General features: G+C 40.9%; 1 protein-coding gene across 10 annotated transcripts in view; it reads right to left on the bottom strand.

Annotated features, from left to right (window-relative positions):
* Positions 1 to 695: 695 nt before the first annotated feature.
* Positions 696 to 14,311, bottom strand: part of LOC122560241 (zinc fingers and homeoboxes protein 3-like) — a 92,923-nt gene continuing 79,307 nt past the window's right edge. For 9 of the 10 annotated variants that reach the window (XM_043710725.1, XM_043710724.1, XM_043710719.1 and 6 more), the window contains one exon: positions 9,328 to 11,851. Coding sequence is in view for 1 of the 10 variants with exons in the window: in XM_043710719.1 (XP_043566654.1) it covers positions 11,841 to 11,851 (11 nt within the window). In the remaining 9 variants the exon portion in view is untranslated. Of the gene's footprint in view, positions 3,098 to 9,327; positions 11,852 to 14,311 lie in introns of those variants that run through there. The other variant, XR_006314709.1, reaches the window with a different exon arrangement.

The following is a 14,311-nucleotide window of genomic DNA, read 5'->3' on the forward strand; positions in this document are numbered from 1 at the left end:
CATGGATGGGAGCTTCGATGGAAGTGCGGCGAGTGGAGTAATGTAATGTAATGTAATTTAGCTTTAGTGGATTGTAATTTAATTTAATGCTACTTTATTTAATGTGAGTTTATTCTAATTTGGGTTTAGTTAAGTGAATAGGAGATGACTTATTTTTAACATTACTACTAATGTAATAGTACGATGCTACTTCCACTTTTCTGTACTTTTGTACTTTTATAACTTCTCATTTTTTTTGTAAGAGTGAAACATTTTTCAATAAATATATACATTTAAAAAAAGAAAATAATAATTCACACCTATATGGAGCCTTTCAGCACCTCAGGACATTCCAAAGCTGTATGCAGCCAATAAAACAGTTCTTAAAAGTTTTGCAATGTAGGAAACTTCTGCACATATTGCAAAGTCTCCAATTACAGGAAGGTGGTTGTGACCAGATTATGTTTTTAGTGAGGCCGTTTGGAGGTGTAAATGACAAGACATCAGAGAACGCCCCAACCTTTCCTTAAAATGCTGCCAAGGAATAGTTTAAATCCACACAAGTGAGTTTAAACATCCCACTAAAAAGATTTCCTCAGTAGTACAACTGGAGGGGCAGCCTAGGTTATGTGGAATTCTTAAATCTCCTAATTGGCTGAGAAGAGCTATAGTCACTTTAGAGATATAAGACAGGTTTGTTGTTTGTATAATTAGTAATTGTACATTTATTTTATTCTGTTCCTCATTGGCCTCTTACAGCATGAACCTAGCCATTGTTTGGCAGTCAACAAAATACGGCTTTGTGTACAGGCAGGGAATGTGTCAGCAGCTATACTTATCAGACCAGGTGATGCAGCTCAGCAGATTCAGTAAGCAAACTCTGATTGGCTGGGATGCATTGCCAGCAGCTCTGAAATCAGCACTTTCAGCTCTGGGTCTATAAAACCGTACCTTGTGTACACTGTGATTCATGGCACTACGAAATTAATTGTACGTTATCAAAAAAGAACTTTGTTTTAAACAGACTAGTTATTAGATCATGTAGTATTTAGCACCGAGTGATTTACAGCAACTTACAAAGTAGTTTAGACCAGGATCGGTGGATTTGAGTCCTTCGGGTGTCGTTCATCAAAACCTGGAATCTACAACTGACGTACAAATGGGACGAGAATCTGTCCCTTTAAAACATCTTAAAACGTAACTCTGAATTCGGACAGTATTATCAAGACCCATTTTCTTCTAATGTTACAGGGGAGGAGGGGTATGTATAATAGGAATACCTGTGCATAATTATTATTGGAAGAAAGACACACTGTAGACCATTCAAATGTTTGGGGCAAGAGTTGTGTGAATCCACTAGGACCTACAAACATTTTCTTGAGTTTTAACTCAGTTTCATCTTCAAGGAAATATATCGTGGTCTCTGCCTTTAAAACACAATGCATATTTATTAATTCCACCTATTCGTCATTACACCATGCTATACTCGAAAATATTTCCCAGGTACAACTGTGATGAGTTCATTCAGGCAGTCAAGATACTGCGTAAAGCCACTTGGAGCTACTATGCAGTGCATGGGCGAACCAGGTCTCCGGAACAACCCTCCCAGATTTATTTGCTCCTCCAACGCTGGTATCTCATGCATTCCTTTTTTTTTGAAATCAGAGGCTGCTGCATCAAACACCCTAAAGCCTGAACAATTCTCTCTAACCACTGTACTTCCTTTATAACATACAGTACCAATAAACGCACATTTGAATTATGAGAGAACCATTCAGTCCCTCAAACTTGGTCTGCCATTTCATACAATTATGGCTCACCTGGTATCTCTGCTTTCATGTCTACCCCCATCTCTGGTCTGTCAATAATCTATCCAACATAAAATCAAAACACTGCAATGCTGGAGATCTGTATTAAAAACAATGTGTTGGAGAATTTCAGCAAGTCTTTGAATTGAATTTATTGTCACGTGTACTGAGGCACAGTGAAAAGCTTTGTCTTGCGAGCAATCCAGGCAGGTCACGTAGTTAAGTAGCTTAGGTATGTAAATAATGGGTAAACAGCGGCAAAAACAAAACACAGGTAAGGCAAATGTTAAGAGTTTGTGAGTCTGACACGCAAAGAGAAAGAAGCAAAGTTAACTTATGGAGTCCAATATGACCCCTTTTCAGTATACTTCTCTAACTTAGCCTTAAAAGTAATTGTGTAACTTATCTTGACCAAACCTTTTGTCACCTACTCTAGTATCTCCTTATATACATATCCATGTCAAAGTTGTTTGGTAATTGCCCCTGTGACATTTGGACATTTTACAATGTTAAATGTTGTATATAAACGTAAGCTGCTGTTAATTTAGTCACCTTGTTCCACCTGCCTCAAGAAATAGTGATTATGGGTTGGAAATAGAGTACAGGTACACAATCCTTTATCCGAAATTTTTGAGGCCAGTTGTTTTTCGGAATTTGGAATTTTTCGGATTTTGGAATAAATTACATTTTCACAACCAAAATAAATTACCTAACAGCGGATGCACATGTGAATAGTACGAGCGCTGAGACACAGTTGATGTCTGCCCATGCTGGGCCACCCCACCATGTCACATCTGAGTGACGTGGTTCGAGTGGGTGTGGAGTGGGGTCACCGGTTCGCACGCCAAAATGATGCTCCACCACTCCATGAAAAATGTTTTGGATTTCAAAGCTGTTCAGATTTTGAAATTTCGGATAAAGGATTGTGTACCTATATTGAGTACAATTGGACTTCTTTCCTTTTTTGTCATTTTGTGGATAGATGGAATTTTGTTCTCCAGATAATAGGTGACATGAGAAAGATAATATTTATTGCCCCTTGACCTAACAAGGTTTGATGGGACACCTCCCTTGAAGCAGGTGTATAAAATAAATATAATACATGTGGAGTGGCTTCCTCAATCATTTCATATCGTTAATGTCAGTCATCTCTATTACTGAGATGGCTGGCAGCATATCAATGCAACCTTTCCCAAACCATGAACAGATTGCTACTAGGAAGAGAATGTATACTGGATGGCATACAGTTCCTCGTGGGCTCCAGCAACACATCCTTTCCCGTTGTGGGCTCAACAATCCATTTGAATGCACTGGAAGGAAAATACAAAAGCAAATGCAATAATTCAAACAGAAAGTTGGAAAATTTAAAAAAAAAACAGTCAAGGTTTATTTGAAAATTTTAATCAAATAATTTAGTTTTTTTTCAATTTAGTAAATCAAAGTATACTAGTCATATAAAATACACAAACACAGCTGTTGGAGGATGCATTTTACAATTCAATGATGACCAAATCCATTTGAGGGTAAGATTCACTACAGACTGTTTTTGCTGGTTCCTACGGCTCGTAGGTTCAGCCTCAGCCCATCATCAAAGGGGAGTTCCAAGGCCTTGGGAATACATTTTGCTTTAGCAGCTTCCTGGGGTTGGCAGGGTGGGGAAGGTGCAAGTGTCAGCTTCAGCCCAGGACTGTTTTATTTAATAATTTACTACAAAGAGTCCAAGTTAATATCCCCAGAATCTTTTCTTCTATTAAAAGTCTGTACCAGAAACATTCAGTGAAATAGCTGTGTGCAAAGGGCTTGAACATTGGAAGTGCCTTCTTTTCCCATGTTCCTTTTCCTTCCTCACTCTTTCTGGGATGAGAGTTCTTGCCTTTAGGAAGAAGGAGCTCAACATGTAGACAATTAAAACTCAGTGTTAATGAAAAGTAAATCATACAGAAAAAGGTCAAAATTCATTCCATCTGGGTATAATGCCACTACCAAGTGCAAAAGAAAAGTACCCAGTGAAGTGTGCCTTGATATCATCCTATGGGATTTGTCCATCTCTGCCACAATGCAGTCGACTTGATAATGCCATCTCCTGGTGGCTGCACCCTCTCTGGCCTAAGAAGATATTGCACCACAGTTGGAAAACTGACAGTCCAGTTCAATAGTCATCACACAAGCAGTCAAGCTTAAGAGTCCAAACAGAAGGCTGACTGGGAGAGCTCTAAAATGCAACAATGGATTTCAAAGCAAGTTGTGGAAAAATACCAAAGCTAACAGCATATCTTTTATTACTGAACTAAGAGTGGTAAGGGAGAACATGGCACGGTGGCACAGTGGTTAGCACTGCTGCCTCACAGCGCCAGAGACCCGGGTTCAATTCCCGCCTCAGGTGACTGACTGTGTGGAGTTTGCACATTCTCCCCGTGTCTGCGTGGGTTTCCTCCGGGTGCTCCGGTTTCCTCCTACAGTCCAAAGATGTGCAGGTCAGGTGAATTGACCATGCTAAATTGTCCGTAGTGTTAGGTAAGGGGTAAATGTAGGGGTATGGGTGGTTTGCACTTCGGCGGGTCGGTGTGGACTTGTTGGGCCGAAGGGCCTGTTTCCACGCTGTAATGTAATCTAATCTAAAACACTGCCATCAATGGCAGATGCAGGTAAGATGAGAATGAAAAGCTGCATTAAATGAACGTTAATGTCCAATGAGGAAAGAACAAATTGCCAAACGTTCAAAGGGAACCTAAAAGTGTGGCCAGGGGAGTAATTTATTAATTTAGTATAAATTTTAAAAGTGTAATTTGGTAAAATAATAGGACTTTAGATAAATTACAAAAATTGAAGGAAAAGGTGCAGCAATTGTAGATTCATTGGTCAGAATTTCCCAACGTAATCTAAATTTGAATATTAGTGGCTTCAATTTGAAAAAGTGTAAATTCCCACTCAACTATGTATTAATGAAACTACGTGGACCAATTAATTGTGGAGAGATTAGTGCAATCTATTATCAGAGACACAACAAAAGAATCAAGGTGAATTGGTAAAATAACTGTCTAATTTAGATGATGTTATCTCAAGAGTTCATTATAATCATCGTCCTCTCTTTCTATCTTGTTCTTTTATTGCAACACTGTCCCTCATGAGTAGTCCTTTTATCTTAATTAGTCACACAAGTCATTTGGTGGTGGCTTATACAGAAAGAATAAAAGATAGAGAGTTCATTATTATGGTGGCCTACCACAAGATACTTGAAAAGATTGTGCAAAGTGTGTTAACAGAAATAAAAGCTCACTAAAATAGAAAGTATCTCATAGAACAGGCTGCTGGTTGGATATGAAGCAGGCAATTTTTGTATAAGGGTCTGATCTTAGGAAGGAGATATTGGCATTGGGCAGGATATAGCACACCAGAACAATGCTAATGGTTGAATGATAAAGTGATTAGGAGGCATACAATCACAACCTACAAGCTCTTGAGGTTAGATAGTTGAGGGCCGATCTCAAATGTTCAAAATAATTAAGGAGCAACAAAAGGGAAATGATATTCTTTGGTGGGAGAAATCAATAGCAGGGGGCAATATTAAAATTAGAGCTAGAGTGAAATCAAGAAGCACTTTTTTGTCCACACAAGAGGTAGTGGTAGTGTGGAATTCTCTCCCTCAAAAGGCCATGGATTCTAGCACAATTTATGTTCTCAAGACAGTGGAATTTTACTAAGTGAGGAAGTAGGGATGAACATTTTTAAGAGAAATTGAGGTGCACATCACCCAGGATCTAGCAGGTGGGCAGAAGAAACTAAACTACTTCCTGTTCTGATATTCCTACGTAAAAGGCTTGTATTAGTCTGGTACATATTTATTTCCTCGAACTGCGATGTTGTGGCTAACGTTCAAACAAAACAGACAGAGGGGCAAATATACTATGCTAAATTAAACCACTACATTACCATTGTCATTGTTGCAAACAAACCTAAAAGATATTCAATATATACAGTATGCAGTGCTGCCCTGCACTCCATGCAACCCAACAATTTAAATCCTATGAATCACGATTTTATAAGGCTAAATGTCACAGTGTTTTAATACTTGGATTCCAGACAAATAATACTCAAACAAAATCTTTCAGGTTTGTTTAGGGGTATGGGAAGGGAGGTGTTCTAATGCAAGGAGGAAGGGTTTGTGAGGCCATCATTGTCTCCCTTACCAGGTTGAAGAGAGAATGAAACAAAACAGTGGTATCCACAGCAACTCAGTTTTCAGATTCAAAATTCAAGTTCAAAAATAAAAATAAAAGCACATCAGTGATCAAAAGGCATTTGGATTCATACACAAGAGCAATGCAACATTATAGCCATTTGGCATTGGAGAACTGCACAGTTGCTATTGGACCAAAGTTGGCTGTCAAGTGAGACTGAGCAGACACTCACACAATGACACAGTATACAGACAGCAGGAGGAAGCTGGCAGAAGTTTCTCTCCCTGAATACACAAGGCAAATGCTCAGCTATAAGTACAAATCCAGACCATTAGCATCCTGGAGCAGAACGCAGAACATGCATGCTTAACAACTTGAAATAAAAAGTGAAAAGTTTCATATTCCACACCACCCCCTTTTCCCTCCCCATTTATCCTTCCTCCTTCCCTCACTACCCACCCAGTATATTGTACAGCTGTATACTGCTGCTGAAGTGTGCTATGCTGATCTACAAAGGTCATCCATTTTTGGTGAGCCAAAATGTCCATTTGGTGTCTCAATAAAACCATTTTCCATTTGCTTAGGCCAACAGCTTTGGAATTCCCTCAATCTTACTACTTTCTTTCAGATCCTTCATAAAGCCTATCTGTTTGACCAGACTCTTTGGTCACCTGTTTGTCTTCATATGCCTTGGTGATGCTTTATGTTTGGTTACACTCCTGTGAAGGGATGTTTACCTACCTCATAGACATTACACAAATACAGTTATCGAGATCGGTTGTTCAGCCAGAGAGGCAAGGTGAATTAACTCACTCTAACAGCATCTGCATGTCCATATGTTCCAGCATAGATAACTGGAATCAGGCAGGAGAAACCTGCAAAAAGCTGTTTCCCTGTCCTTGTTCAGGAACATCAAGGCCAATTGCAATATCTCGCTGAGATTACCAAATAGTGTTGAATCAAGGACAAACCCTGCGGGCACATTTTGCTGAGTGTAATTTACCATACCAAAGCTCAACTGCACTGAATAGTCTATTGGAGAAAAGCCCGGCTTGAGGTTGATGATTTTCAGTTCAATTTAGTGAAATTTTAAAAATTTGATCTGTAAAAATACTGTGTAGCACAGCAAGAATACAGTGACAAAGGAGTGAGATTTACACCAGTATGTTTACTACAGTAACAGGCATAATGTATCTGTTCATCAACAGTGAAGAACATTTCAGCACCTCTTTATTTGCTAACTTGTCGAGGAAGCTATTGCCTCAGAGTTTAAAATAAAACTGCTTTGCCCATGTTCTCATTTATATTTGTCCCAATTCCATACCATCAGATATGGATAAAAAAAAATGGCCAAAAACCACTTATATAGAGACAGCGTGTGGCTTTTCCCCATTGTTGTGAACACTGTAGTGTGCATAGGATCCATCAGAAATGTGTCAGTAATCATTTTCTAGTTAATGAGAAGGTGACAATGTGATGGCATTGACTATTTCCTCTACTCCAAATAGCCCTTGCAAGCCATTAAGTTGTAGTCAAGAATTAACTCACCACCAACTTCTCAAGGGCAATTAGGAATGAGCAATAATGTCCAATCATAAAAGGATCTAATTCCGTTTAGAAGGAAATCCGCCATCTTCATCTGGTCTGGCCTACAGGTGGTTCAAGACCCAAAGCAATGTGGGCTGACTCTGAACAGTAGCCACACGGTTCAAGAGTAATTAGGGATGTGCAACAAATGGTGACATTGCCAGTGATGCCCACTTCACATAAATGTGGTTGTCAGAACAAATGTGAAAGAAACAAAATTCTGGAAGGGATAAATGAAAACTTGTTTTTTTCTTGATCACTGAACAAGTCAAATGCTGGAAATTAATGTCAGGCTTCAATGGAGGTTAATAAATGTACATAAACCAAATACCCGAATTAGCCTTCAGCTTTGCAACTTACTCCCAGGCATTCTCTACCTTAATTCTCTAATATATCACAGAAGGCTTTACTTTCTCCTTTAAACTAAATGCCATGACATACTATGTCACTTCCTCTGATGATAATACTTCCCTTCAGCGTTGAACTATGGGGCTGGAGGCAAAATGTACCTCCTTCACCAAAATCCACTTCAGACAGCCAATTCGATTAATTTCTCATGTATGTCTAATTTCTGGGAGATAGTGAATGTCACTTTGAAGTGTAGTGTGTTTCCTGTCGACCAGTATAAGTAGGCACCTCCTCCATAATCTGTTACGTACCAAAGGTTGTAAATTGCACGACTGCCTGTTTGCTGCTTTATATTTCTGTCAGTTCATTCTCAAAGGCTCTTACAATATTCTTACAATAAGACCGGTTGATTTGATGTGCCTGCCAAGACTTTGGTCTTTCCTTCCCAATTTCTCCCCTCCCGCCTTGAAGCGAGTGACTCTTCAACAGACAGCATTTCTATGGTTGACTTGTAAACTTTGCCAAGGTGGCCGTTATGGATTTTAAAATCATGTTTGGCATTGCTAAGCAGCAAGCATTTTATTGTCTATCATTAGATTATGCCAGAAGTGGGCAGCAAGATGGCACAGTGGCTAGCACTGCTGCCTCACAGCACCAGAGACCCAGGTTCAATTCCCGCCTCAGGCGACTGACTGTGTGGAGTTTGCACATTCTCCCCGTGTCTGCATGGGTTTTCTCCAGGTGCCCCGGTTTCCTCCCACAGTCCCCAAAAAAATGTGCAAGTTAGGTGAATTAGCCATGCTAAATTGTTCGTAGTGTTAGATGTAGGGGAATGGGTCTGGGTGGGTTGCGCTTCGGCGGGGTCGGTGTGGACTTGTTGGGCCGAAGGGCCTGTTTCCACACTGTAAGTAATCTAATCTAACTTTGTAAAAAAGGTGATGGTAATAGGGTAGTATGTCCTTAAGTGAAACAGATTGACACAACAGTCTGTGAGGCTGCTTCGGGGGCAGTCAACTGACCCAGGACTGGAGTCACACAGTGGCCAGAATGGGTAAGGATGACAAAGTTCCCTGCCCTAATGGACATTTTGTTTTGCAACTAAGTGAAATACATATGATGGCTTTTACTGATATTAGTATGTCACCATGCCTGCCCATTGGTCTCAGCAGATGTGTGGGAAGGAAACAGGAAAGACGGGCGGCACGGTGGCACAGTGGTTAGCACTGCTGCCTCACAGCGCCAGAGACCCGGGTTCAATTCCCGACTCAGGCGACTGACTGTGTGGAGTTTGCACGTTCTCCCCGTGTCTGCGTGGGTTTCCTCCGGGTGCTCCGGTTTCCTCCCACAATCCAAAAATGTGTGGGTCAGGTGAATTGGCCATGCTAAATTGCCCGTAGTGTTAGGTTAAAGGGGTAAATGTAGGGGTATGGGTGGATTGCGCTTCGGCGGGTCGGTGTGGACTTGTTGGGCCGAAGGGCCTGTTTCCACACTGTAAGTAATCTAATCTAATCTAATCTAAACATCTTAACGGAATCAGACCTCATCTGAAACCTGAACTCATTTGCTTCTGACAGGGAATCACTCAACAGCAATCCAGATGTGAAACACTGGGTGTCATTGGGTATCAAACTGTAGCCATCTACTAAAATCCCAGCTTTGACTGGCTGGTGTGAGGAAAACTTTGAGCCTTGTTCATCTGTTTGATTAAGTTAGCCATTCCACAACCTGACTGTCTTTGAAGGAATTCTTATTGTTTCAGGTTAAGTTAATTCTTAATCCAAAATTGCATGGAATTCAAAATTGGAATTGGGTTTCTGATAAAAGGAGCTTTAAGTTGCAATTGGTGTTGTTGATGACAGAATGTCAACTGTGCTGCGATTCTAGCATTAATCTTGATTGCTATCTTGATAACTTTCTCACTGTGGATTAGATGAACTGCCGGTTCTCTGAAAGGATGTGAAGGTTTACTCTACCCACAACTAAAAGCAGCATCAAAATAATGACCAAAGCTTCAAATCAAATATTGTCACTGAATTTCACAGAAGTAGGAGGGAATTGTCTTCATCCAACACAATCACATAGCAACAGACAAAGACAGCTCACCAAGAAATTCTGTCAGCCTTACAGTAAAACATTTAAAGATGGGCAACAGTTCCATAGTTACTATTCCCATTCCACTGTCTAGAAAGAAGAAAGGATCTGAAAGTATAAGGATTACTTTTGAAAAGACCAGACAATTTCAGCCAAAGTGAACAAATGCTGCATCAGCAACAACGATCTTTAAATCATTTGAAAATATAGGCTGGTAAATTAAGGGTTCATGGTGCAAAGGCCCTACACATACCTGCCTCCCCCCTCCAGTTTCTTCACGGAAACAAGATTTAGTGTTGCATCAATGGCAGGGTTCTGTCTCAGTCAAACACCTACCAAGGAATACATTCAGCAATCGGTAGAATGGGCTAGCTGTGTACGATAACTCTAGAACCATCTTTCCCAGTTAAAGCTTGTCAGTAGCGCTAGTCTGATAATCCAACAGGACGAAATTGCAGTTCTGCCTGAATACCTGCCCATTTTTCCATTACTGTTACCATAACCAAACCAGATCTAATTCTCACAGATCCTTCATTTCTTTTTCAGATCTTCTGATGAAGACCTGCCGCAGGCAAAAAAATTATACCTTTTTGGTTTCTCACAGCGATAATAACTGCTTAATATATATACACACATATACACACACTCTCACAAACACACACACACATATATATATATATATTCTTTTTTTAAATTAGTACAGACCTGCCTGCATGCCATATCCTTGGTAAATCCTACTCTGACGAGCACAGATCTAGCCCCTCGTTCATGCCAGTGAAAAAATTGTGAACGTAGTGTTGCTACTTAAATACTAAATGCTTAACTGGACATCCAAGTGCATCCAGTTGCATAGTAACCCCAATAAAAATTACTTTCCAAAGTAATGCCATTTTGGTATGAACTGTCCCACATACAGTGAGTGGCGTAAAGCTCAAAAAGAATTTGCGACAATGTTGTTATTTAAGCCCAACTCAAGAGCTCTGCTGACATTAAGAGATGTGACTGAGATCAGGGAATCTATCCACCTCACTTCACAGTCCTTGCACTATTGTGCCCTGCAAGGTTGCTTTCTACTTCATGTCTGATATTTCACTTACTGGTGCTTGCTCTACTTCGCCACACAGCCATTAATTGCCATTGCTATTCATCGATGGGAATTGGTTCAATTGTCCACTGTTCCACACATAAAGTGCCATCTGAAGCACAGATACAAAAAATGAGGGGGAGTGGGAGATTTGGGGGAAAAAATGTTTCGGGAGAGGAAAGTAGGAAAAAAACAGGTTAAATATCAAGAAAGTAAAAATTAAACTGATGCTGGTCTCACTCCTTGTGCAAGCAGAGATTTATGAAATGATTTTACTAACAGGTTTCTCCCTGATGAGGAATGATGACTCAATAAGAATATCTCATAGTGCTTGGCTCTGTTTCAAACATCAAACGTCTGTATCACCACTTTCACTATTATCTCAATATGGATTCAACTGATAAAAGACATAATTTTACAAACATGTCAAAAAATTGCTCTTTGACCTGTCACTTACAAAGAGTTTCGTGCACTGAAGTGAATTCCTTGACTGTGGCAACTGCTGGGCGCTAAAAATGCAGGTGGACACCTTCTCCTTCCTGTGTCAGTTATGTCACTGTCTATTTACAGTAATGGTGCCATGACTCACACGCACACACACATAAAACCAAGTGTTTGAACCACAGCTGCAGCCTCCCAAAACAGCATCCGATCAGTCAGAGTAGCAGCTAGAGGCAGCTTTAGGCCCCAAAAGAGTCGAAGACTTTCTTCAGCCAGAAATAAACCACAGCATCATTCCTTTTCTTTAAAGGTGCTCAACTCGCATCACTCTGCTTCTGCAACAGGAAATGGAAAAATAGCATTGTAAGAGACGCTTAACAAGGCATGCATGAATGTTGACTGTTACCAGATTTTTGGAAGTCAATGGACAATGTTTTTCTTTCTTCATTGAGCACTCAACATCCATGAGGCTAGGAGGTGACGGCCTAATGGCATTATCTCTGGACTGTTAATTTAGAGACCTGGGAATGCTCTAGAGGACCTGGGTTCAAATCCTACCACAGCAGATGGTTAAAATATTAATTCAATTTTTTTAAAATCTGGAATTAAGAGTCTAATGATGACCACGAAACCATTGTTGATTGTTGGAAAAACCCATCTGGTTCACTAATGTCCTTCAAGGAAGGAAACTACCATCCTTACTTGGTCTGGCCTACATGTGACTCCAGATCTACAGCAAAGTGGTTGACTCTTAACTGTCTCTCTGGGTAATTAGGGATGGGCAATAAATACTGACCTAGCCTCATCCCATGAGTAAATTTTTTAAAAACAAGGATTGCTGAAGTTCAATAAACAACTGGAGTAAATGTATCACCGGACATGATGACTGTTACCAGATTTTTGAAAGTCAATGGACAATGTTTTTTTCCTTTCTTGAGCACTTCCTCAACTTCTTCATCAGATCAATATAAAGCTTGCCAACTGTTCAGGATTAACCCTAACTCCATCAGATGGAATTAAAAATTGATATATTATTTAATGGAACATGTGTGTCACTGGCAAGTCCAGCATTTTTAAAGTCATAGAAGTCATAGAAATGTACAGCACGGAAACAGACCCTTCAGTTCAAATCATCCCTGCTGACCAGTTATCATAACCTCATCTAGTCCCATTTGCCAGGACTTGGTCCATCTCCCTCTAAACTCTTCCTATTCATATACCCATCCAGATGCCTTTTAAATGTCGTAATTGTACCAACCTCCACCACTACCTCTGGCAGCTCATTCTCCTGTCCTGTGAGCTCTCCCACACAGGTTACTCCAAGGTCAGCTGTGAATTTTGCTGTTCTTTAATTTTTCCTAGATGCACTCCAATATCCAGAGACACTTGGACTCAAACAGCAAAGGCAGTAGCTGTGCAGATTCACTGCTGTGTCAAACAGCAGTGCAGGTTTCACTCTCTGACCATGTGGTCGCTGCCTTTGTCTGTCTTCCTCCTTTAAAAGTGTCGTTGTTTTGATTTTTCTTCCTCCAAAGTTCCAAAACAACGCAACAGAATAAAACAGTAATTGCTGTTCCTGGAATTCGAGATGTCCATCCCTAACTCATTCATTGATGGCCCCTCGCAGACGATGACTTTCTTCCACTCTCAGGGTGAGTCCATAGGTGGCTGTACAGACTGATGCAGCTACCCCAGGCTCAGTTACACTGGAGGTAAAAACAATGACTGCAGATGCTGGAAACCAGATTCTGGATCAGTGGTGCTGGAAGAGCACAGCAATTCAGGCAGCATCCGAGGACAGGCAAAATCGACGTTTCGGGCAAAAGCCCTTCATCAGTTACACTGGAGGCAGGTGGTGGTCATGGGAAGGGGATGGGACGTTGGTGTGGCAGCATACTATTAGGGGCCGTCTTCCATTTTTTCCCAACAGCAAGTCTTGAGGTGCTCGATGCCTTCCCGGATGCTCCTCTTCCACTTTGGATAGTCTTGGGCCAGTGATTCCCAGATGTCCGTGGGATCGGCGTATTTCACCAATGAGGCCTTGGGGGTATCACTGAGAGTGCTTCCTCTGTCCATCTGAGGCTTGCTTGCGGTTTCGAAACTGGGAGAAGAGCACTTAACTGCCCGTCAATTAAATGGCTTACTTAACCATTTCAGTTAAAAGTCAATCACATTACTGTGTGTCTGGAGCCATGTGTGGGTCAAACCATGGAAGGATGGCAGATTTCCTTCCCCAACAGTACATTAGTGGACCAAACGGTTTAACAACAGTTGATGATAGTTCATATGCTCATCATTCCTTAGTCTACTTTTATTGGCCAAGCTTTATCAACTTATTGAAATTTCACCATCTGCCATTTCGAGCTGTACAGCATGGAAACAGACCCTTTGGTCCAACTCGTCCATGCCAACCAGATATCCCAAATTAATGTTGTCCCATTTGCCAGCATTTGGCCCATATCCCTCTAAATCCAGATGCCATTTAGAGAATGTTGTAATTGTACCAGCCTGCACAATTTCCTCTGGCAGTTCTTTAGATTACTCGGTTGTCACATTGAGTCATAGAGATGTACGGCATGGAAACAGACCCTTCGGTCCAACCTGTCCACACCGACCAGATATCCCAACCCAATCTAGTCCCACCTGCCAACACCCGGGCCATATCCCTCCAAATCCTTCCTATTCATATACCCATCCAAATGCCTCTTAAATGTTGCAATTGTACCAGTCTCCACCACTTCCTCTGGCAGCTCATTCCATACATGCATCACCCTCTGTGTGAAAAAGTTGCCCCT

The sequence above is a fragment of the Chiloscyllium plagiosum genome, chromosome 20 (genome assembly GCF_004010195.1).
Source record: "Chiloscyllium plagiosum isolate BGI_BamShark_2017 chromosome 20, ASM401019v2, whole genome shotgun sequence".
Taxonomy (NCBI): Eukaryota; Metazoa; Chordata; class Chondrichthyes; order Orectolobiformes; family Hemiscylliidae; genus Chiloscyllium; species Chiloscyllium plagiosum.